The following is a 26,842-nucleotide window of genomic DNA, read 5'->3' as shown; positions in this document are numbered from 1 at the left end:
CCATATTCTATCTTATTTCACTGCTCTGTTATATTGAGAAGATAAAACAAAATGAGAAGGTTCAAGTAATGCCCTTAACTCCAACATTGGCCATAAAGGAGCATCCTCATGGAGGATGTGCAAATTGTTCTATGTACATATATTTATAGGTTTAGCAAATGGACATTGGGTCTCTACTCAACATAAAAGCACTTTGTTCTATTAACCTGGCATTCCATGATGCTCACCTTCCCAACACGATCGCTGAAGACAAAGTGGGTACATAAGCAAATGTAGTGAAGAAAGCTGATGGTGCCCAGCTATCAAAAGAGGCAGGATCTGGGGTCTTACAGGCTTGAAGATAAACAAGCAGCCATCTAGCTGATAAGCAACAAAGCCCAACTGGAAGAAGCACATCAGCCTGTGTGATCACCAGGAGTCAATAGGATCAGGTATCAGGCATCAAAGACCCAGAAAAAAAAATCAAATCACTGTGAATGAGGGGGAATGCAGATTGGGGACACAAGACTCATCTGTAGGCAACTGGGCATCCCCTTACAGAAGGATCACAAGGAGGAGACAAGCCAGTCAGGGTGCAGTATAGCACCGATGAAACTTACAACTTTCCTCTAATTTTTTAATGCTCACCCTCCCACCACTATCATGACCCAAATTCTACCTTTCAAATCTGGTTAGACCACAGCATGTACACTGGTACAGAAAAGAGCTAGAAACATGGGGAATCCAGGACAATAAACCCTCCAGACCAATATTGAGAGTAGTCATACCAAGAGGGGAAGGGGAAGGTGGGGGACATAGGGGGAACCAGTCACAATGATGTACCTATAACCCACTCCCATGGGGATGGACAACAGGAAAGTGGGTAAAGGGAGACATCGGCCAGTGTAAGACATAACAAAATAATAATTTATAAATTATCAAGGGTTCATGAGGGATAAAGGGTGGAAGAGAGAAGGGCAAAACGAGAAGCTGATACCAAGAGCTCAAGGGAGAAAGAAAATGTTTTGAGAATGATGATGGAAACAAATGTGCAAATGTGCTTGACACAATGGATGGATGGATGGATGGATTGTGATAAGAGATGTACGAACCCCAAATAAAATGATTTTTTTTTTAAAAAGAGCATCCTCATAGAATTTTTCCTCTCATGAAATTGCTTCTGCTTTTTTTGTTGCCATTATTGACCCCAACTCATAGTGAACCCATGCACAACAGAATGGAATGCAGCTAGTTTTTCAGCCATTCCCACAACTGTTTTCAGATCAGGCTGTTTTCATCCTTTTTATTATTATTAAATCATTTTTTACAGTTTTATTGGCATTTAATCCACATATCCCATGATTCAATAGTTCTATCATATTAAGAAGAGTTGTACAATCATTACCACAAGCAATTTTAAAACATTTTCTTCTTCTTTATATTCATTGTTATTCATGCAATTATTTTTTTAATTGGGGCGAAAATATACACAACAAAATATTATCCACTTCAACAACTTCTACATGTATAATTCAGTGTCATTGATTATACTCTCTGTTGTGCAACCATTATTGATATCCTTTTCCAAATTATTCCATCACCATTAACATAAACTCAATGCCCCTAAGCAAAAACACTCCTTCACCCATGGTAACCATTGGTCAATTTTGGTTTCTCTTTTTCTTTTTAGTTATGTTTTCTTGATATAAAATTCACACATCATATACTTCCTTAGTTAAGTCACTATCAAAAAGAGTTGTATATACATCACTCCAATCAGTTCTGGTGATCTCTCCCTCCTCCTGCATTCACCCTCACCCTCCCTATCACAGCTGATAAACCATAGCATCAGTTACTGCTTCAATGCATCCTCTGTGCTTCATAAACTGGACAGTCTAATAAAAACAATAAAAACAAAGTGAAACAGAGAGGAGAAATAATAATAATAATGTAAAAATAAAGGGTGGCATAAAAACCACCATCCGTATTTTAAAAGCCAGAAAAGAAATCTCTATCATGGAACAAGTGAGAAATATTTAACAAATTTAGGTTGGGTCAAAAGTGAGGTTAACTATCTTCACCACAATTTGCTGTAGCACCCTTATTTCACTGATCTCTTCATCAAGGTGAGTATCGAGCAGGGCCATGTTATAAGAACTAGCTGTTCTTGGATTAGGGCTAGAATTAATTGGGAGCCAGAATCCATCTGCTTGTTCAAGGGTTATGGAGGACTCTGGTTTACTTTGGCGGTCATATTATGACAAAAACAAAAAGCACAAAAACAAAACAAATGAAAAAGTAAAACATTGTCAATCATCCCTCTGGGGTATAATAAATCATCTTTATTTGAATAATTTTAAATTATATTTAATTGATTTACATATATTTTGATTATATTTAATAGATTGTTTAATTCATTAGTTTCAAAATTGTCACCACACTGTTGTAATCCTTTTTATTGTTACTAAAATCAAGAAAACCGAGCTCACAGCAATTGAGTCATTACTGCCTCATAGTGACTCATTGTGGGATTCCAAGACTGAAACTGTTTACAGGAGTAGAAAGCTGGTGATTTCCATCTGCTGACCATGCAGACCTCAGCCCAATTCATAAGCCCTACACCACCACAGCTCCTTGTTATTATGGGTATAGTCGAATTGGTTTTGACTCCTATATACTGAACAAAATTAAATGTTTCCCAATCCTTTGCTATTCACACAATTGTTTTTTGTTTGAGTTCACTGTTGTAGACACTATGTCATCATGTCTAATTGTGGGTTTTCTTCGTTATTCACTGCATTCCCCCTCATTCATAGTGATCTGAATTTTTTGTTCTTTGATGCCTGATAACTGATCCCTTCAACACCTCATGATCACACAGGCTGGTGTGCTTCTTCCATGTGGGCTTTGTTGCTTCTGAGCTAGATGGCCGCTTGTTTACCTTCAAGCCTAAGACCCCAGATGCTATATCTTTTGATAGCCGACACCATCAGCAAAAAAGCCAATATTTTATACAAAATATACATCCAATGAATTCATGAAAACTGGGGGCATTCATGGGGTATTCTGAGCACAAGAAGAAGCACACAGAGGACAAGATGGAATTGGCAGAAGCAACAGAAAATAATGCAGCAGTGATCTGGCCAGCAGTCTCTCTGCCCCTCACTGTCTGTGCCCGGGTTCTTTTGTAATCAGATCGTACACCCAGACGACTCCACAACCCAAACAGCCTTCTCGTTCTAATACAGAAAAAGTACCATGCAGCATTGCTCCAGAGGAAGAGCCAGCTGAACGGTTGTCATTTTTTCTTATTTAGCATTTTGTGCACGTGTGGTTCTGAGTGCCTCCTGTAACACAAAAAGAAAACCCATACTCCTAGTGCCCGATTAATCCCTAAAAGATAACGCTGGATCGCCAAGTGTAAACTTAGTGTGTCTGAAACAATGCCAAAATTTCTAGAGGCCAAAGCAAGAAGGAATGGTCAAAAGAACAATGTATTCATGCTCTATAAATATTAATGTTTACAGTAAAAAGAAATTTTTTAAACATAAGAATTGACTAATCTGCCTTACTTAAATGTGGAAACCTAGGAGAAACAAAAAATGAAACCTTATTAAAAAAAACTTAATCCATTGATTTTCACACATATTTTCCAAATGAACTTACAAGATGATAATACAACTCATTAAAAAGAAGTTTACAGCTGAAGCAGAAAATTAAAATACACAAACATATCTCAAATGGTTTTGTTTTTTGTTTTCTAGGGGTGGGGGTGCTATAAGGAATGATGACAGAAGTCAAGAGCAATTCATGACTCTAAGACCAAAACTGGGCTAAGATCTAAAAGAGAAATAGCCTCTCTAGTGGAATACACACACACTGACCTTGGAGTCCGGACACAAGTCTTTGCTGTGCCACTTAAAAACTGCGTAACATTGAACAAATCACTGCTACTCTGATCTCAATTTTATTATCAAAAATTTTGAAAACGTCCTTGCATACTTATTTTCTAAGGCTATTGTGAAATTAGTTGAGCAAAAAAATGAAAGAAATGCATTCAGAAAACATTTATTGAGGTTCTAGCCATATACTAGACGGGAAAGAAATGAGGAAAAAATAAGAGAAATAACCTAAGAGAAGTTACAGTCTACCATTTTGATTCACCAATGCCTGCCATTGAGGCACCTCATCTGGAGGCAATCCCATAGAACTCAGAGTAGAACTGTGCTCCGTAGGGATTTTTATGTTCTTTTTTGTTTGTTTGTTTGTTTGGCTTTGGTGGTTTGGATGATAGCTTGCTGAGCAAATTGGTTTTCCATTCAACATCTACACATATTTTGTTTCCTAACGAGTTCCCTCAATATAACAGCACTCTTCTGACTTGCGTGTTTCCCAATTCCTTTTGCCCTCATAAAGCCTCCTCTTCGCCCAGACCCCAATCGCAACAACTCCAAGCCACACTCGCTGCCAGGAAGCTGATGCTGACTCATCGCGACCCCTGTGGATTCCTGAGGCTCTAACTGCTTGCGTGAGTAGAAAGCCCAGTTTTTCTCCCTCGGAGCTGCTGCTGGTTTCAAACTGCGGGCCATGCGCATCGCAGCCCAGCCGGTAACCATTACACCATGAGGGTTCCTTAACTTCGACAACTAGGGACCACTAGTGGTGAGCACATTATCCTTATTTGCTGATTCCCTCCCTGCTCTGTGGTGGCTTCGTTTTTGCCAGCTTCCCTTCACTTCCCTTTCTTAGATCTAGCTCATGTTCTGTTGATCTTGCTTCACTGAATTTGTTTACACTGTGTCTCTCTCTTACTAGGGATTCCATGAACTTGGCCTCTCCTCCCTGGTGTATGGTGTCTATCTCTCAAATGGCTGTATTGTGTCTGACTTCCACCATGTCCCTCTTTCCTCAATAGCTGCTTTCTTTCTTTTTACTTTTTTAACAGTGTTATTGGTACTTCATCCACGAATCATAGCTATTTATCTTTCTAATCAAACATGAATCTAATTATTTACTCTCATTTGATGCTCAAAGTTGAAAGATTGTCATTTGTATCTGGTTTTGCTGCAGAGGGAAGGGGCAGATGCAATATGTCCCCAGCATGCCATCTAGACTCCTCTCATTGGTCTTTCAGTGATGATATTTCAAAAGTAGACCACTGGGCCTTTAATACAATTCTAAGAGGCCATTGTTATCAAACTCATAACACCTTCCGATGGTCAGTAAGTATTCAGCAAGTCCAATAACGGTTTATTAGCTATCATCTCTGTGAAAGACATTTTAGCTAAGACTGCGGGGAAGAGACTTTTATTTACGTATCTTAAGTGTTCAAAAATATTTCCTGCTGTTACTCCTATCATCAACTATGGGATGATACAAATGACAAGAAATTGGAATAAGGTCCAACATGTCGGGGTGATGAAAATGTTCTAAAATTAGACTTATGGTGCTTGTTATAGTTTGGTTTTATGTCAGCTTGTCTGGGCCAGAATTCGCAGTAATTTGGCAGTTAATGCCTCTTCCTTGATATAATCTAATAAAGTGTATTCATGACTCAATGTTGGGGTCTGCTATGAGCAGCCAAACAGTTGTGGGAAGATTCTTGTGGAGTGCTACCCCTTAGGTCAATCCTGATGCAACTGGAAGTAAGTTTCCTCGGAGATGTGGGCTACTCCTGTTTCAGCAGACTCTGGGGAGGCCAAGAGCTCATTTTGGGCAGGATCCTGAGTCTTTCTTATGGAAACCTTGTTCTTTGGAATTGAAACAACAGCCCACCATACTGCCTCTGGCCCTGGCAGTTATCAGTAGCTTGCCATATTGCCTTCCAACCTTGGATTCTTCCACCTCTACCTCCACCAGCCTGTGGTTTCCTGCTTCTGAGTTTGTCAGCCCCAGCAGCCAGGAAAACCCTCCAGCTTCCCTTTTGGCCCATGGATTTGAAGCAGCCTGGGCTTCCTCGTTTCTACAGCTAGGCAAATGACTTTTTCAATATAAATTTCTTTCTTTATATACACATATAAGCATCACTAGCATTGCTTCTCTAGAGAACTCAGCTTACCACAATGATGGTTCCCAAACTCTGTAGATTTATTCAAAATCATTGACCTGTACACTAAAAAGTAAGTTGATCTCTGTTATGCAAATTATACTTCATAAAGCGATATTTAAGGTCTTCAGATAATTGTTTCTACTGAGAAAATAAGGCCTCATGAGATTGAGTAAATAAAAATTATGACTGAAAAGTGGCACTGCTGTGGACAAAAGACTGCATTTTTGCCATATTCACGATTCCTCTGTATATAGCGAAGCCTTGTATAAACAGTAAGAGGAATACTGCAGCCATCAAGAAAGAAGAGCCACCAAGACAGCATGTGCAATATCATTGCCTGAAGTGGCAGAGACACCAGAAGCCACAGCACCCAGATGATGAGCCAAAATGATGGGTTTCCCAGACCATGGAGTGAGTTTAGCTGAATGCTTTTAGACAAGAAGCTGACTTGTAAAAGGAATTGCTCTGTGTTCATTGATCGGGGTGCTAAGTGCTAAAGAAGCTCTGTTACACTTGTTCAAGGCAAGCAAAGGCAAAGGGACTGCATAGCTGCAAGGCTGAGGAGCAGAGAAAGACATGTCAGTCAGTGGCTCTAAATTACAGTGTAATTTCTCCAATTACAAACTACTAGCATTTTTAATAATTAAAAGTTTTAACCAGTCTTTCTGTTGATATATACCCACTTTTTATAATAGAAGGTGGCCTCAAAAATGTGTCAGCTGAAAATATAGTAATATATAATTTCCTGTAAATATTATTAATAATCTTCATATTCATAATTATTATTACATTCATGAGTGCTTTGTAAAAATGTTCATAGCAAATGTTAAATATTGACATGGAAGTTACTAAGCACAGACCTCATTTTCTATAACGACCCTTACCTGTCAAAATGTATGATACAATGAATTAAAAAGTTGGAAAAGTTTGTTTAACTCAAAATATAAAATTATTCCCCTTTCATTATTTAGGAATTGTGTAACATTGCATGCCAGGACCAAAAAAGTCATAGCAAGGTACCATAGGGGAAATGGGATGAGGGAAATGGAAAGGTAAAAGAGAACCTATATTTACAGTGAGCTTCAAAAATTTTGTTGGAAAAAAGGGGCTGAAAGATAATGGAACTTTGCCATGAACTATATAAGGCCCATGGTATTTACCAGCCTAAGAGAGCTTCCAGGGCAGGTCTATTCAGGCAGACAGGGTCACGATGAATCAGAACCAACGGAACGGCACACAGCGGCAACAATAATAGGGACAATTGTATCTTACATATTTAATTCCCACAAAGCCTTTCAATGTGCTCCAAGTAGGTTTTACTACCTGTAGAGCTCAGACAACAAAAGCCCACAGATTTTTAACTTTCTCCAAATCACCCAGCTAATAAGGGACAGAGCTAGGACCCAAATGAAGTCTCCTTGCTGCCAAAATTCACATCCCTGCCCACAGTCCTCTGATTCCTAAAGACAGGAGGAAACCCTAAACCTTATTCCTCTCAAACAAAATTAACCCTTTTAAAATTCAAATGTCAATAAAATAGGATATGGGATCCTGAGACATGACAGGAGTTCAGAACATAAAAAAACAGTACCAAAGAGAGAGAACTTGTTTCACTTAAATTCACACAGAATATTCTGAGCAATGGGGGTTAAAAAGCCAAATTGCCTTTCCTAACTTCTTTCTTTGGCCTCTCCTGAGTTGGATGTGCTTTTACAGAAGAAAATATATATTGCCTACAGGAATTAGATACCTTTAAAATTGCCAAGTCAGGAATCCTGAATGAATCTGATCAAATAGCAATTCTGTGCTCTTTGATTCTACCTGTTCCTTTGGGAGCTGTTCAGTGATCCGTGCTTACGTTATTTGATGGTCCCAGTCTATTTTCTACTAAACTCTTTATCATAATTATATCTCTGGGCAGTCTCAATAGAAAGAGGGAAACCTCATAAAGATAAGGAAGCATAAAGAGATAAGAAAATATGTAGATATGAACTATTAATAAAGAGGAGATAATATCTCATTTAAATGACATCTAAAGGGAAATGTGCCTTAATAATGAGAAAAATAAAATCTGCAATTTGGAAAAATAATAATAAGGAACAGAAGGGATATTGTGGTGGCATTAAAAGAAATATTGCTGTAGCTGGGGAATTTTTTTGTGCTGTGCAATCACGTATACATTCAAAAATTGTATAGGAATCAGTGTAAAAATGGTGGGTGTGCATGAAACCAATGGAGAGGTCTGCGGGGCCAGCCCCAATCCCAACTACGAGGATACACACACACACACACACACACACACACCCCTCACACACAAGAAGAATTCACTTCAGAGGACAGAACTGAAGCTACAGCTCAGGGAGAGGGCACATCTGATCAGAGTTAATGAAGAGGGAAGGAGAGAAGACCGGAACACACCCTGGCTCACCAAGCCCCAAGGACAACATCCCTGATCAAAGTGGCCAATGCACAGAGAGGATCACAGAACCAGCCCCACCATGAGACATGACATTCCTCACTGACCCAGAGTACTATGGGGGACAACATTGGAGATACAGCAGGAACTGTGCCCAACCTGACCCTACCACACCAGAGTCAAATGCTAAGGGCATGCAAAATAGCAGCAAGGGGAGCAAAACAATGACGTGTCCGGGGAATACCTAAAATAGACTTTGGGGCCAGGATGTTGCACCCCCATCAGACTCGACCTGAAAACACTCCTAAAGATCAACAAACAGACCTAGATCTATTTATAGGCTTTTCTTTTGTTGTGTTGTTGTTATTATTATTGTTGTTTGGGGTATTTTTTTTCTCTTGTTGCTTCATTTTGCTCTGTCTTGACTTTGTGCTTATTATTGTCTCTGCATGTCTATCTAGATAAGATAGGTGAGATAAACAATCCAGAGGAGAAAGAAACAGGACCAAAGCTTCCGGGGGAACACAGGAGAAGGGGAGACAGGGGATAGAAAGAGGGATGTCAACCAACCCATGGACAAGGGAACAACAAATGATCTAAAATTGATAGCGAAGAGGCTATAGGATGCCTGGTGGGACTTGATCAAGGGCAATATGACTGAGAGGAATTACTGAAACCCAAATGAAGGATGAACATGATAGTGGGACAAGAGGAAAGTAAAATGAAATAGAGGATAGAACTAGGAGGCAAATGGGCATTTATAGAGGTCTAAATACAGGCATGTACATATGTAAACATACTTATATATAATGATAGGGAAATAGATCTTTGTACATATATTTATATATTAAGTATTAAGATAGCAGAAAGACTTGGGGCTCTCTTCAAGTACCTCAACAGAAGAACACTTTGTTCTATTAAATTAGCATTCCATGATGCTTACCTTCCCAACACAACTGTTGAAGACAAAAGGGGTGCATAATCAAATGTGGTGAAGAAACCTGATGGTGCCTGACTATCAAAAGGTATAGTATCTGGGGTTTTAAAGGCTTGAAGATAAGCAAGGACCCATCTAGCTGAGAAGCAACAAAGTCCACATGAAGGAAGCACACCAGCCTGTGTGATCATGAAGTGTCAATGGGATCAATTATCAGGCATCAAAGACCTAGAACAAAAAAATCATATCACTGCGAATGAGGGGGAGTGCAGAATGGAGACCCATCTGTAGACAATTGGCCATCCCCTTACAGAAGAGTCACAAGGAAGAGACTAGCCAGTCAGGAAGGATATAGTATAGCACTGTTGAAACATACAACTTTCCTCTAGTTCTTTAATGCTTCTCCACCCCCACTACCATGACCCCAGTTCTACCTTATAAATCTGGTTAGACCAGAGCATGTACACTGGTACAGATAAAAGCTGGAAACACAGATAAACCCTTTGGGACCGATATTGACAGTAGCCATACCAGGAGGGGAAGAGGAAGATGGAGGACAATGGAGGCAAACCAGTCACAATGATCTACATGAGGGATGCTCAATACATCGATCACAATCTACTAGTGATCACAAATGTAGTGTGGGTAGATTGCATGGCATTAAAAAATAGACATAAGCCTATCATCAATCCTATCATTTAATTGATATACAGCACAGCCAATCAGATGCAATCTTAGGTATCAAACACACGAGCAAACAACTACACTAAGTGCAGCAAAACTGACAAGCTAAGTTGTTGCCAATTTTTAGACCTTGGTTTTTTCCTCTTAAATGTAAGAAAGGGTATTAAAATGAATGGGGGAGCTGGACCAAGTAAGAAGATAAAAACATACCAATTTCATACGGAATGGGAGATTTTGACACTATAAGCCAACATTCAGCTGAAGTCCAGAAAGCACGAACAGTTCTGGAACTAACTTGCAGAGGGAAAGTACCCAAATTCGGCTCTATTTATTCATGTGAGTCAGCCTTTTCCCACATAAAGAGCACTAAGTCCAAGCACCATTCCACCATGACTGATGATCATTTGGAAGTGTGCTTGAGGCTGGGGGTCAGCAGCCACTGTCCGGACAATGCATCCCTGGCTCATTCCATTCAGAGAAAGTCATCAGAGTAAACTCAGGTAATGACAAAAAATGTACATAGTTAATTGTGTTGTGCAATAGGGACTCACGTGGTTATGCAAGGTACATAAACATACATTTTACATATAAAGAATTCTCAGTGTATTTATGAATAAATAAATATGTTTTGCACTTTTGTAATTGGTAGATCATTGTGACTTGATCATTTTATAAGTAGATCACATGCTGAAAAATGTGAGCACCCCTGATCTACATTAACCCCCTCCCAGGGGACAGACAACGGAAAAGTGGGTGGAGGGAGACATTGGCCAATGTAAGACATGAAAAATAATAATAATTTATAAATTATCAAGGGTTCATGAGGGAGTGAGGATGGGGAAAGAAGGAGGAGGGAATAAATTGCTGATACCAAAGGCTAAGTAGAAAGAAAATGCTTTGAAAATGATGATGGCAACTATATACAAAGGTGCTTGACACAATGGATGGATGTATGGATTGCGATAAGAGCTGTATGAGCCCCCAGTAAAATGATTAAAAGAAACAAGAGTGGTGGGTGCAGGAGAAAGAGTATAGAATAAGCAGAGGTCTGTATGAAATACAAAGATAGCATTAGCAGGAGGGACATTGTATTTAAAACAAGGACAAGAAATAAAAAAGTAGCCAACACCTTTAGAAGGTAGATCATGTGTCCCAAAGAGAAATCTATGTCATCTAAGTGGATGCCTCTTCCCTTAACAAATCTACATTTGATTACCACCTGGTACAGTGGTTCTCAACCTTCCTAATGCCCGACCCTTTACTACTGTTCCTCATGTTGTGGTGACTCCCCAACCATAAACTCTGTTTGTTGCTACTTCATCACTGTAATTTTCTACTGTTTTGAATTAGGCAACCCCTGTGAAAGGGTCGTTCGACCCCCAAAGAGGTCACGACCCACAGGTTGAGAACTTCTGATGTAGTAGAATATGTGTATATTCAATATGTGTCTATGTATATAGTATTAGACAGGGTTCTCTAGAGAGACAAAACCAGATTTCTGATAATTTTATATATATATATATATATATATTTATAAAGATAGATAGCTAACACAAGAAATGAACTGTTCAATTATATACAGATAGATATATAATACAAGAAATGAAAAGTTAAATTATAAAGCAGTACAAATGGCTCAGTGAAACTCACTCCCATGAGAGAGCTGTGAGACACTGGCAGTCCTTCAAGTCTTGAGGGTCGCCAAGTAGTCCTCTGTAGAGAGAGCTAGGCTATCCCAGCAAAGGCAACAAACAGCAAGGCAGGTCACCAACAGTCAACCAGGTCACCAACAGTCAGTCCCCAACTCCAGAGATGTACATTCCAATTCTCTGGCGAGGCAGGTCTTAAAGAGGCCTCAAATTACAATGACAACGTCCATAGGTTAGGTGTCCCACAGGTAGCGTAGCTTGTAAATTGAGGCACAGAACAAGCAAGGCAGCCGCACACTGGTCCGATGATAGAAGAAAGGTGAGGCTCGCCAAGCCATTTATCTCTCCGCCCTTCAATTAATCCCACGTGTTTATCAGCCAGGCTGGCACAAAAAACTGCCTCAATCCACCCACCCCTTGCCAACCTGGCACCTGTACACAATTCTTTAGCCATATATATGTATATAATTTCAGGAGATTAATGAAATCACACTTATATTTATCATCAATCACCTATCATACATATAAATGAAAGCACACTGAGTCCAATTGTATCTGATATATCATACCTGAACAAAGGAAAGATATGTAATAAGCACATAAAAAGAAAATACATTGGCAATTACAAACCTCGTTTTTACAATTGATCACATGGCCGTAATTGATAGGTAGAACTACCTTCTACTACTCATTCTGTATTACCTTTGCCCTCAGCAAGTACCTCGGCTGGCTATGGTTTTTTTGCCTGGTGGGGTGACCCAGACCTTTATTCCTGAGGGGTCTGGGTCATTATAAGTCCTGTCAGGATTGGGTTGCTGCAACTTACCATTTACTTTAATGACAGGGCATGGTAACACTAAGAGTTGGCCTATGGGATCTCCTGGATTCCAGACATATTCTTCTTTACCTCCATTATGTAGCACCAGTCCAATTTCTCCTTGGTAATCAGGATCAATCACACCACTTAGTACTGTGACACTCTTCCTGACCTGTTGATCCAAAGGCATGAGAAGTCCAAAGTGCCCAGGGGGCATTCTCAGCTGCCAGTTCAGTGGAATCCGTGCTGTGTTTCCAGGTGGGAGAGTTCCTTCCTTCGGGACCAGGACCTCCAGGCCTGAGGAAAACAGGGTTGCTGGGACAGGAAGCAAAAATGCTGCAAGGGGATGACTAGGAGTAATAGTAAGTGGTACCACCCCAGCTTCCACCCCTTGGTTCCTGGACCCATGAATTCTGGCTATTGGAGACACAGCACCATATGTTGGCCGCTGGTTTGGAGTATATACAGCTTCCTGGAGAACATTGCCCCAGTCCTGCAAGTTGTTGCCACCTAGTTGGCGCCGTAATTGTGTCTTTAGGAGCCCATTCCATCGTTCTATCAAGCCGGCAGCTTCAGGATGATGAGGAACATGATACGACCAGTGGATTCCATGGGAATGGGCCCATTGCCGCACTGCATTTGCTGTGACGTGAGTTCCTTGATCTGAAGCAATGCTATGTGGGATGCCATGCCGGTGGATGAGGCATTCTGTAAGTCCACGAATAGTAGTTTTGGCAGAAGCATCACGTGCAGGGAAGGCAAATCCATATCCAGAGTAGGTGTCTATTCCAGTAAGAACCAAACGCTGTCCCCTCCATGATGGAAGTGGTCCTATGTAATCAACTCGCCACCAAGTTGCTGGCTGATCTCCCCAAGGAGTGGTCCCATATCTTGGACTTGTTGGTTTCTGTTGCTGGCAAATGGGGCACTCAGCAGTGACAGTGGCCAACTCAGCCTTGGTGAGTGGAAGTCCATGTTGCTGTACCCATGCATAACCTCCATCCCTGCCACCATGTCCACTTTGTTCATGTGCCCATTGGGCGATAACAGGAGTGGCAGAGGAAAGAGGAGGACCGGTCTCCACAGCGCTTGTCATCTTATCCACTTGATTATTAAAGTCCTCCTCTTCAGAGGTAACCCTTTGGTGAGCATTCACGTGAGATACAAATACCTTTACTTTCTTGGCCCATTCAGAGATGTCTATCTTCCCCACACCTCTTCCCCACACCTCCTTGTCACCAATTTTACAATCATGGTCCTTCCAAATCCCTGACCATCCAGCCAAGCCATTAGCCACAGCCCATGAATCAGTATATAGTCTCACATCTGGCCATTTTTCCTTATATGCAAACTGAACGGCCAGGTGCACTGCTCGAAGTTCTGCCCATTGGGAAGATTTCCCTTCACCACAGTCCTTTAGGAGATCCCAGAAAGGGCTGTAGTGCTGCTGCTATCTGTCCACTCTATAAAATGTGTAACATTAATAAAGCAGATTGGTCACTTTTAGTTACCATGCCCTCACTCCACCACCACCACCACCACCCATACCCAATCCCCACCTCGGCGATAAGGGGAAGCTATCTTTGAACCAGGAGCAGAAAGTGAAAATCCAGGACCATCAGAATAAGAATACATTGAAGATCTCTGTCTCAAGTGTCAAAAGCCAACACGCCAGAGACTGTGGCACAGAGGATGTGGAGCAGAGCAAAGGCGGAGACCAGCTGCTGAGCCAAGGAGACCAGGAGACAGTACAGAGGAAGAGCATCAGTTATGGGCCTGTGAAGCAGAGCGGCAGGCAGGCTTCCTGGTTCACAAAAGCAGGGGAAAGGGACCAGTGCACTGAGAGGCTGAGGACCAACAAGAGAGACACTTGGCGGCTGACTGAGAAGAGGTATTGCTGGGAACCAATGACCACATACTGTCTACTGATGCTAACGTTGGTAACCTGTTAACTCCCCTAACATACCGCCTTAATTGTGAGTATTGTATGTGAGTTTTGTGTGACCATTGGAACAAATTACCCAGCGGAACAAGAGTGACAGGAGAGTGATGGTTCATGTCAGAATATGGTAAAGAAGGGTGGGAGATAGAGGCATGTCTGAGCCCTGCTTCATGGGAATAGGCAGAGGAAGTCAGACATGTGACCTTCCCCTGTGCTGGTTTGAAACAGTGTGAACTGTCATGAGGACTTAACTGAATTGGCATGAAGATGGTTGTGCATTTTTAATGCCTCTTATTTGATTATGAAGGTGGTAGTTTTCACCTTACAAAGCCATCTTCATAATGTTTTGCTTCAACAAATCTGAACATAGAACTAGGAATTACTTAGCATTGAATCTTTCATAGCCATTATTGTTTGCAGCATTCATTAGTACCTGTGTGCACACATGAGGGGGGGGGGGAAACATGTCTCTGAAGTGTTTATGTATTTGACTAAAGTTATAGAACAAATAAATAGCCAAGTTACAGCAAGAACTATCATTCCATTAGCTTATCTGCAAACTCAATACTAGGTATATGCTGTTGATAAGACATAAAACTTGTCCTACAAAGCTACGGTAAACCAAACACAAAGGGAGAAGCGTGTTAGAAAGTTTTCTTGACAGTAGTAAGCCCATCAAAAGAGGAGGAGTATAAGAAGTACAAAGGCAGCCGTTCTCCTTTAGTGCTGAAATAAGCAGGCGTGAATAAGACAACGAGGGGAAGATAGGTTTAGTTCAGCAATTAGAGAAAACTATTTTGACAAGGTTATTTGCTTAATGGAGTAGTAATGTTACAATCACTAAGAATCTTTCTGAAAACATGGATGTATTTATTGACAGAAATGTAGGGGTCTTATTTAAAGTGGGAGATAAAGCAGATACTCTGAGATGTTCTGTGCAGACTTAATGGCTCAGCCAAACTAAATAAGTTGAGAAAATGACAAAAGCTTTAATAACATTCTCCTTTTACTAAATGTGTTCTAAATGGATTTGTCTAGAAAAACAGAGCCAGCAGAATATTTTACTGCCTGGATTATTGCATAGTTTAAATATACACCTATTCCTAAATTATCGACTAGCTTGTTATCCAACACTTGTCATTTAAGACAACAGTTAAAAGAAATCTACATTACTACTAGCTGTACAAAATCTGAATATTTTGTTCATTGATTTTGTACAACTACTAGTAATGAACACTGAGCTATTTTATCTTGCCAACCTGGACGATAAAATGGCTCAGTGAGTCTTGCCTTTCTAGTTCTCGGGTCCCTTGCTTTCTGATGGTCAGACCAGGGTGCAGCTGCCTTAGCCAGTTCCCTGCTTCAGCTGGCAAGGCTCACTTCCTGCAAGACATCCCTGAGGAAAAGCCACATGGGGGACCTACCCCGATGCAGCCCTGGGTGTTGGGGCAGCTGTGTGGAGACCCGTGCCAGCGCCGAGATGCTTACACGCTCACTGACTAGGATTTCCTCCTGCAGTTGGTATCATAGTGTGCTTTGTGAGATGGAGGAGGACTTTGTGGATTAATGTCAGACATATGGGTTAATGCTGCTGTTGTGGGTTTGGGCAGCACTGGGTTGGGATGATTTCTTGATGTGCACTTAACCTTTATATAAAACTCTCTCTTATACATATGTGTTTCTGTGGATTTGTTTCTCTAAAGTATCCAGACTAACACAAACAACAAGGTACAAAGTGAGAGCAGTACTGGTTTTGATGCTTAAGGTTATGTGTCAACTTGACAGAATCATGATTCTTAGGGCTTGGCAGTTATATATGGATGTATTTGCATTTTGTAATCTGATGTGGTGAACCTCCATTTTTGCATAATACTGATTTTTAAAAATAATGACCTGCTATGGAAAACCTAATCATGTCAATAAGTGAGGATCCGCCAAATCTGTACACATATTATATCCATTTATATATGTTTCAATAGATTATGACAGTCTAATGTCACAGACCAAATGCAAACACTTTATCTAGGAACAAGAAGAGATATCAAAATAATATTCCTTTACAAACCAGGATAACTTTCTAAGCTTAAAGATCTTAAATTTTAAAGATTTGCTTTTTCAAATTATTTGTAATTTGTAGCAGAAATATAAGAAATTTTGAAGAAATATGATAAAAAGGTATACATACATATATAGAGTCTTAATAAATTGTAAACACATAGGACATATTTAAATGGGCAAAAACCTAAAACTTTCTCATAGCCATTTTTTTATCAGTAGGCCACCTTGTTTTCCAATTTCCCACTGACTTTCATATTCATTTCTGACATAGTTCTTTTAATTTTCACCATCTGATCCAGTCAGCTTCTGATGGGTGATGTTAAGTAATAAGGATGAGACCCAGATGCACTAGAATTGACACCACAATGAAATTAGAAATCAAAACCACACCAAGGTAAATGAAGCCGTATTTTACTTACTGCTGACACGTGCTGCAAGAGATGCATGACGTCGATCATGTCTGCGAGGATAAGGAGCCTGGTTACTGCAGCCAACAAGGCCCGGGCAGCTTGGACCACAGCTTCCCTTTTGGGGAGGTAACAGGGGTCGTCTGTAAATCTTGCAGCTGATATTTTCAGAGCTTCACCTGGAAAACAATTCCCAAGGAAGTCATATTGTTAAGTTTCAGCTATGCCTATGTCAACATTTGTCAACCAATCTAACCCTAAGCACGTTTAGTGACAAAGAAAAATATTTAAATACTGTTAGTTAGCATGAAAATATTGTCCCTTCATAAACAATGCAATTTCAAATTGACATTTTCTTTTATAAATGCCAGCATGATAGTATCTTCCTTTATGAAAACTGTCACCAATTGACTAGCAACATGTAGTAAATTTGCTGTCAGCTTCTGCCCTGGCCAACTCATTTGTTGTGAATGGCTTCATTATTAAGACTTCAACAGGAAACAATTCTATTTATAAAAATAAGATAAACCTTCATTTCCAATTCAATTGATATTAGAAAAGAGTCAGTTCTGAAGATAAGGCAGGTTAGCAAACACAGATTTATGATAAGTTAATCAAGTAATAAACTATAGCCTATTATTAGTCATAGAAATAATGTTTCATAGTACATAATTACTAAAGAAATAACTTTCCCATTTTTTTAAGTTTTATAATTAAGAAAGGTTTTCTTAAAAATGTGTAGTAATATATTGTGTAATGTTCACAGTTCAGAGGGCATAAAATGAAAGTTCCTCCTCTCCGTTCTTGTAACATAATTGCTAGAGAATTACCACATTCACGATGATTTAAATTCTTTTTAATTGAAACGCGTTTCATTATGAAAACATTATTTTCAAATTTATCAGTGGCTATCAAGAAAAAAATGTTTTCAGTAGCGCTGGTGGCACAGTGAGCTGAGCGTTGGGCTGCTAACCACAAGTCCCACAGTTCACTCCACTGAACAAAGACAAGGCAGCCTGCTCCTATAAAGGTTTACACTCTCGAAAACGGCTCCCAATGGAGCAGTTTGACTCCGTCCTTTGGGATCACTGAGTGGGAATCAACTTAACTGCAGGGGAATGGGTTGGGTTGGGTCATTTCCATAAATACTCCTCTTATTCCTTATACATCTGTACTGAAATTGCATGTGATAGATATTTTATGTCCAAGAAAATACCTATATGCTAGGTGGCCAGAAAAGGGATAAAGAAGAGGTTGTCTCCTCAATTGCCTGCCTGGGGCCACAATAAAGGGGCTGCGCGGACATGAGGCACCCATTAGACACCTATAGAAAAATCGGAACTGAGCATGCTCAGACTAAAGCCACCCAGGCGCAGGTGAAGCTAAACCTGGCGACAACCTAAATACATAACATCACACAGGTGTGCCTAAACTCAATCCCGCAGGGCTCACACTCCTGCAGGCTCTCTGGGCCTCGGGATTTTCTGGTCCCACTGGGTGGTCTCAGCTCCTCTTTCAGCATTCTTTTCATGTAGGTTCACATTCAGTCACGAACTCCCCGTGGTTCCCGTGTAGCCTTGTACGCTTTCCAGAAAGAGTGTGTACTTTTGGGGACTGTAAAACTTAAAACTTTCCTTTCCCTCATACAAATCACTCGGATTACAAAAATGCTTCTGAGCGTGAATTCTTTCCACATTGTGAGCAAGAACCGAGGTAAAATCAGAAACATAACACATTCAGATATTGTACAAGTGATCAATGAAAGTGTGTAAATAAAGAAGATGTAATACATGTGTATCCTTTTCACACATGGGATCATATTATTCATACTTTCTACAATTGTCTCTTTTCACTTACCTACTTATCTTCTTGCTACATTGAGTGACCAGGAAGAATTATTCGCTCAGTAACCAACAGCATGGACTCTGGAACCAGTCTGCCAGGTTCAGTGTCCTGCTACCCGGAACAAGTCACCTAACCTCTTTATGATGCATTTTCTTCATTTGTAAGAAGGATGATAGTAATAATACCTACATTTTTATGAAGACCAACAAGACGGTGCTCGACATTTAGTAAGAACTTGATTAGGCAGTATTTTTATTCTTTCTAATGCCTACTTAATTGAATTGTATGGCTATCCAACTCCAACCAACTAATTGCTATCAGGTATAGGCTAAGCCCCTGGGTGGAGAGTAGAGTTGCTCTGTCGTGATGTAACCTTTGGAAGCGTACTTCCAGGCCTTCTGTCTGAGTCGTCTCCAGGTGGATTTACATCACCAATATCTTGGTTAACATTTGTAACACTCAGGGACTTCTTTTAGTTGTTTTCTGTTTTTGTCTTTTTTCAGGAAATTTTTAGTCAAAATGTTAATATGTTGAGACCAGTAAACAGTTGATTTTTGCATGCTTCTCTGCAAGTTAGAATTGCTTCTGGGAGATTGCGAAAACATAAACTGACCTCCAAGATGTAGAGAGCAAATGAATTCCCGCAAAAAGATGATATTTCCTTGCTGTTACTCTGAATTGAAAAATTAGAATAGTTTTTGTAGAATATTGTCTTTGACTTCATATACTAAAGCAAAATATCTATCAAAAGAGAATTATGTGTTCCTAACTCCAAACATGTTGGAATATTGAACAACTGGCTGAAAGAGCCCCACTGAGGGGAAAAAACTAATTTAAAAAATCTATTAAAGTCTCCTTCTCCATTCAGGTATTATCATGAAGAATGTTATTAAAGGCTCTGTCTCTATTCAGGTATTATCATAAAGAGTGAGTCAGGTAGACACTGCTGTAAAGGGGAATAAATCAGTCTGAATACATTAATAAAGGTGCAGTAAGTAAACTTACTATTACAGGTTTTTTAATACTCCAGATTTTTTCCAGCTGGTATCCCATAATTCTGATCCCAGCTTGACCATCACTTTCTCTAGGAGGCCTTAGACCCCCATTTCTGCGGAAAGCTCTTCCCCGTGTACTGTAGTGGATTTCTATGCTGCCCTATCATAATGCTCCTCATCACTTATTGTAGCAGCACAGGGGACGAAGGCAGTCACAATGCCATACCTCTGCACCGAAGACCCAAGAAATCAACTGAAACAAATACAGATGACAGTCCTAATACCTTAAGCATCAAAAAAAAAAAGGGACTGAGAATTAAATCAAGCATTGACTGGAAAGAGAAAATGAACAAACGAACAGTGAGCAGTAGAAATGTAGGTCAGTCGGCCCAGTGCAGTGTTGCAATCTTGAGACAAAGCAAGCACAGAAATACTTGGGTAAGGAGTACAGAAAGGCAACGTCACGGCATTCCCAGTAGGCGATATTGTGTAGACAGCCCCAAGGTGAGGCAAGTTAAGCAGGACATGCACCAGATCTAAGCAGGGACAGCACAGGAAGGTGTGTGAGAGCTCTAAGATCCTGCTGAAAACAGAGCTGGAAGGAGTCTGGAAACAGGGAAAGGCCCGCTAAGCCGTGGAAATCCCTGACAATTAGGATGAGTGGCGCATATGGAATAATAGAGTAATGGAGTGCCAATAGGAGGTGCTTCATCTGACCAGATTCCAGGGAGCCATCACTCACCCTCATTTTGGTTGAGATCAAGTCCTTTTGCTGGCTGTGTTCTATAGGCAATGCCCCAGCCCCTGCACCTGTCCAGAGGAATGTGCTCCCTGTCCCCATATTCCCTGTAACCAATGGCATAAAAACATCCACCTCTCTTCTGCCCACGTGGGGACTGTGATAAGAGTCCCCTTACCCCTACTCAACACCCCTACCACTTGTTCATGTATTGCAACACCCTCTGCCCTAAACCCTTGTAGGTGGTTGAACACACTCCTATGCCACTGAAGCAAAAATTAGCAACAGCACCCACTCATCCCCTGGCACTGGCCAACCTACCAGTGATCAGTGATGCATACCTATCAAAATTTACCCCCTCAGCATCACCCTACCCATCCAGCAACAGTGCTCCCATGCCACAAACCAATAATTGGTGAAGCATATCTACCCTGCTCAAACAAAACAAAAGGAAAAATCACGGCAAAACAAACAAACATGTAATCCACCAATAAATATATAAATAACATAACACCTTAATACCTGTGGTAATTACATATTTTCATGTCAACATGAAAATATAAAAGTATAGGAGTGGCACCTATACACAGGTCACAGGCTGATGGTGACTCCTTGTGGGTGTGGCCTTCTCATAAGGAGGGTGTGTTAGTCTGGGTAGACTAGAGAAACAAATCCAGGGAGACTTGTTTGGATATAAGAAACAATTTTATATAAAAGAGTAATTATATATTAAGAGAACATTCCAGCCCAGTCTAGAACAAGTCCATAAGTCTGATATTAGCCCATATGTCCAATACCAGTCTATAAATTCCTCTTCAGACTCACACAACACACATAATGACACCAAACGCAGGAAGATCACAGGTGAGTGGGTAGAAAGTCTTGTGGATCCAGCAGTGGGGGAAAGATCTCAACAGTGACAGGTCTCCACATGGCTCCTCCAGTTCCAGGGCTCTGGCTCCATCAGTGTAGCTCCATGTGACTTGTCAACAAGAATATCTCGCAGAGAGAGAGTGCATGTCCCACCTCCAGGGAGGAATACAGGAGCTCCCAGTGTCCTCAGGAGAAAGTCATGCCCACACAGAGGCCTTAATGGCTATGCCCTGACTGACAGGCTAGACTCCACCCCTTCACTCAGGTTGACAAGAGATTATGTAACTGCCACAGAGGGTCCTGGAACTTCCCCCCTCTCTCTCTGCCTTCACCTTCCTGCTGGTGAGCCATGCTGGGACCTACCAGATCCTTGGAGATGTGTCCACCACCATTGAGACAGCCATACGTGACACCCCTCTGCCTGTGATCTTAAAATCGACCTAACACACTATGGTACCTTGGAGTGGGGTACTAGAGAAACAAATCAGGAAGGTGGAGAGTAGAGGCTTGTCTGACCTCTGCCTTATTTCAGCTTTTCTTCTTTGTCTAGCCAGAGTTCAGATATGTCCATGTGGTTTACTCAGTTGTTGTTTGGAAAGAACATGGGAAGGTAAAGTTTTGATTCTTTTCTTTGGTTGTGTTCTTGGTTATTTCTGTTTGAAATGGCAAAAAATAAACGTGATAAATATAAATTTTGACCTCAGGGTGTGAAACTGCCTCCTTGAACATCTCTGAGACCATGCTGCTTTGTCAAAATGGCTGACAGAAGGCCTGGCCTTGGCTTGATTGTATATGATGGGATCGTTTAGATACAGATTGAATTTGGCTGTTTTAAGAGTCTGTTTAGGATCTGGATGTACTAGGATTTACTGATTGCTTCTACCTATTGTTGTCAGCTTCAAAAGCTCTCTAAGTGACCACCTGGATCCACATGTTGAGTGGACATGGGAGAAAAGCAGCAATATAGTGACAGGTTGGGTCCAGCCACTGACACCCATGGACCTGGTTTTAGGGACTAGAGAAGAGACGAGAGCAGGTTGGCTCGTGTGAAGTTTAAAGAATTATGTGAAACCTAAGTCTATGGCATTACCTATCCTAGCAAGGGGACTAGGATTGTTGAGAATTTGTGATGGGGCCTATGGTGGAAAGACGAGGTGGCCAATGGGCTAAGTGATACACCCCACATTTAGTTGACTAGAACCCAACCAGATGATGGTAAGATTTTTGAGCCTGTGAATTGGTGCATATTGCTGCTGACTTTATGGAGACCCTGTCCTGATTTGACTTTGTTTATGGATGCAGACTCACAAGGTTCCAACTGGAATGAAGATTCTTTACATCAAAGAGCATGCTTGTCTCAGAGCACTGGGTTGATAGAAATGGGCAGTATAAAAATTGGATACCCCAAATTGGATACCCCAAATTGGGGCTAAAGGCATGAAGTGGCTAGCTTACAAACTTTTGTGGATGGTGAAATATTTTGATAGAATTATGGTGTAGGTTTTCACATAATTGCAATTGTTAGGCATAGAATATTTTTTGTTCACTTGTAGAAAATTATGTTTAAATTGGGCTGGCATATTTTCAGTTGTATGCATTTTAGTTTTAACCTCTTAGGGACAAAGGATTTTATTTTTCATTTAACATTATGTATGACTAAAGAGTTGTGTAAAGGTGTCAAGTTGACAGGGGGTGCTCTGTGGAAGTTACATAATTTCATGTTAACTTGAAGATATAAAAGTGTAGTGGTGAAGTCTAGCCTTTCAATCAGGTCACAGCATGGTGGTGACTTCTTGTTGGTGTGGCCTTTTCATAAGAAGGGTCCTGGGAACCTCCCCCTTCTCTCTCTGCCTTCACCTTCCTGCTGTTGGGTTGTGCTGGCACCTGCCAGAGCCCTGGAGATGCAGCCACCACCATGGGGTCCACAGGACTTTGAACCTACTGGCCTGTGATACTCCTGTATACTGCATCACTGCGCGTGACTGTGTGAGCTTGAAGAGGGATTTATGGACTAGAATTGGACTTGTGGACTTGATTTGGGCTGGGCTGAGATGTTTCCTTGATATATAACTACTTCTTGATATAAAGCTCTTTCTTAGACATGTATGGGCTTTTCGATGTGTTTCTCTAGTTAACTCAGCCTAACCCACTAACAGACAACAGTAAATGATATGAAAAAATAGGATTAGATGGCTCAAACAAGAGAGCAAAAGAAAAGAAAATGGAAAGCAGAGAAAGCCTTCATGAGGATAATAGACCTCAGTTGGAATTTAAAAGACTATATTTAGGATCCTTGAAGAGAACGGGGAAAGCAAAGAAAAATTCCTAGAGGAATTCAAGAAAACAGTACAAGAATAAAATGGCAGATCAATAGACAATTAGAAATCACACAAACACTACAACTAGAAGATTGATAAAATATCAGAAACAGCACGATGGGAGGATACCAAAGTAAAACTGAATCATTGGAAGAATAAATCAGGAAATTAGAGGAAAAATTCTTTGATACTAATCTGTTCATGGAACAATCAGAAAAAATAATGAAGGTAAATGAAGAAATTCTAAGAATTAAATGAGATGCCCTAAAGAGATATAATTTAAGACTAATGTGAATTCCAGAAGAGGAGAAAGAAAAATAAAGACAGAAAACATTGTAAATATCAAGAAGAAAGAGTTGTCCATTGAAGAAGCCTAATGAACTTCATGCAAAATAGAATCCAAAATAAATTCACCAAGTCATATCATGAGCAAAATTTCCAAAGACAAAGAATTCTGAAAACAGCTCATATAAGTTAATATTATTTACAAATAGGCACCAATAATACTAATTTCTCCTTAGAAATCTGTCAGGCAAGAAGACAATAGGATGGTTTATTCAAAATCCTGAAGGAATTGCCAACCAAGAATCACATATACAGCACAAATGTTTCAAAACAATAGTGAAACTAAGAATTTCCTAGATAAGCAGAAAATAAGTGAATTTCTTTGCATTATAGAAATATTAATGGAAGGCATTCAGAGAAACAATTAACATCAGACAACTGCCTGAGATAAAGTCATACAACAGCATAGCCAGATATCAAAACTGTAAGACTACAAGGAGGTTAAGTGTAAATTACAGCAACAAATTGGAATCAAAGAGGGAAAATAAAAGGAATGGTTATTAAAATTCCATATAGAGAGGAAATTGAAGCAACCTCAAAATACCACAGACTGGAGGATGTCTGGAATGATGGCTGACTAGACAGCAAGGCTACTCAGGCCTGCTACAGCAAAGGCATTAAAAGCTAAATAAAACAGATATTGATGATTTTCCTGGAACCTCGAGCTTCAAAGGAAATAATAGAAAAGTAGATTGAATACCAGCAGTAGAAGAAGCAGGGGTTGGGGAGTAGGAGATAGCAAATAAGCACACAAGTGAATTAGTGAATTGTTCCCTATCCTAACACAACAAGGACATTTCGAACTTTTTCAATAAGTAGTTCAATGTTTACAATGACCTGATAATTTATTTCGTTCACCTAAGAAGGAACAAACACTCATGCCATTGGTTGGAACCAGAAAGAGTCTGTTTTCTCCTTGTTCCCCACTTCCTTCCTATGACCAGAAGTGTGGTCAGCTCCCACCTCAGTCTTCCCCATCAGGCAACTGGTGACATCCCCTTTGCAGTCCTTGCTCCGCCAGAGGTTAGAAACCTACCCTCGTAGATTGAACACTGGATGCCTGGCACCCCTCCTTTGGAGGCAGTGTTCTCTACCTCTTGGGCCCGTAGTGCCAGATAGAGGCAGAATCACTTACGAGGTTGTAAGCATATGATAATTCTAGTGAAGAGAAAGGCAATACACAATAAGGAGGATGGAAGCACGATTTGACCAAGATAAATGAAGACATTAGGAGGTAAGCAGGAATAAAGGACAATTACAGCAAATGCTATCAAACATATAATCCTACGATAGTCATAACATCAACAAAATGTAAATGGGTGCATTTGAGTGTGAGACAGCACATAGAAGTAAATACACACCCTTCTATCCAAGTGCTACATTGGTATGAAAAGTCATATGGAAGAATTTATCCACATATATAAATATAGGCTTATATTTGAGGGCATATGCTTGTTTGGGTTACTGAATACATCGCACAAAGGAGCATAGTTAGAGATACTTCCTAGACACAAACAAATACCTTGTGGGATTGACTTACTGTGCTTGAAGGCTCAAGACCACGATCTCATGGGACAAATACACTAATTGACATAATTTCCTTCATTAGAATAATATTCTACATCCTAATTTTGTGAGTAGTACCTGGAGCCTTAAAAGCTTGCAAGTGGCCATCTAAGATACAACTATTGGTCTCTTCTTTTCTGGAGCAAAGGAAAGTGAATCCCTGTGGGTTTTCCGAGATAGTTAACTGTGTATGGAGATAGAAAGCTCAGTCTTTCTCCTGCAGAACTGCTGTTGATCTCGAATCATGGCCCAATGCATAACCACTACACACTGGCATATGACATGAATTGATACCAATGTCATTGAACAATTTATAAGTAAGTTGTTGAATGGGAATTATTTTGCTATATAAACTTCCACCTAAAGCATAATAAAACATGTTTTAAATGTTGCTGTTCCTGGCAGCTCCGGCCGCGCGCTGGTGACGAGCGGAGACGATAGTGACGACGGCCAGCCGGTCTCGGAGGAGGCTGCAGAGCATGGCCTGCTGCTGGAGGAAGACGAGGACAGGACAGGCACGGGGACTTTGACAACGAGGCCCCTGGACGCGTGCCCAGGTGGAAGCGAGGGCAGAGGAGCGGCGAGTGCGGAGACCGCGCGCAGGGACAAAACTCTCCTGCAGGAGAAGAGGAAACGGCGCGAGGAGCTGTTCATCGAACAGAAGATGAGAAAACTCCTTCCAGACGATGTTCTAGAGAAGTTAACCACAACTCCTCCAGCTGGCTTAAAGAAATCACCAGGAACGCTCAAAGAAGTCAACTTGCAAAAGAAAACAGAACGTGAGAAAGGAAGTGACGCCAGGAATTCCAAAGTGCAAAAAGGCTCGTCTTTCGGCCAGAGTAAAAGCTATGTGGCTGGGAGGCTCAAAGACCAAGAGCTAAGAGACTCCGGCAGCAAGCAGCCAAACCCTTCATACAAAATTCCTTGTACGGCCCAGGAAGCCAGAGAACTACAGTCAACAAGTTCCTGTCTCTGGCCAACAAGAGATTGCCTGTGAAAAAAGCCGCTGCCCAGTTCCTGACCACTGTCTGGAGAGCCCAGAAAAAAAAAAATGCCCAGAGGTTCAAAAGGCGCTGGATGTTCAGAAAGAAGGCGGCATCTGGGAAAGATCGGAGGTAACAATCAGTACTTTCTGGTGTCTACAGTTTAACTTTTGAGAGGAATACAGGCAGTACACACACCAGGACCAGCACTCCTTTGCATCTGCACTGCTGCCTGCTCCC

At 40.8% G+C, this 26,842-nt stretch overlaps 1 protein-coding gene and 1 pseudogene across 1 annotated transcript in view; one reads left to right on the top strand and one right to left on the bottom strand.

Annotated features, from left to right (window-relative positions):
• CTNNA3 (catenin alpha 3) overlaps positions 1 to 26,842 on the bottom strand; it is a 1,794,797-nt gene that overhangs the window by 1,706,375 nt on the left and 61,580 nt on the right. The window contains exon 3 of the mRNA XM_075534447.1: positions 16,951 to 17,117. Coding sequence (XP_075390562.1) covers positions 16,951 to 17,117 — 167 coding nt within the window. The remainder of the gene's footprint in view (positions 1 to 16,950; positions 17,118 to 26,842) is intronic.
• LOC142429538 (U3 small nucleolar RNA-associated protein NOL7 pseudogene) lies at positions 19,947 to 26,738 on the top strand (annotated as a pseudogene).

This window comes from Tenrec ecaudatus, chromosome 16, assembly GCF_050624435.1.
Source record: "Tenrec ecaudatus isolate mTenEca1 chromosome 16, mTenEca1.hap1, whole genome shotgun sequence".
In the NCBI taxonomy this organism is placed as follows: domain Eukaryota; kingdom Metazoa; phylum Chordata; class Mammalia; order Afrosoricida; family Tenrecidae; genus Tenrec; species Tenrec ecaudatus.
The sequence above is the reverse complement of the archived record's forward strand: the minus strand, read 5'-3'. Positions and strand labels throughout refer to the sequence as shown.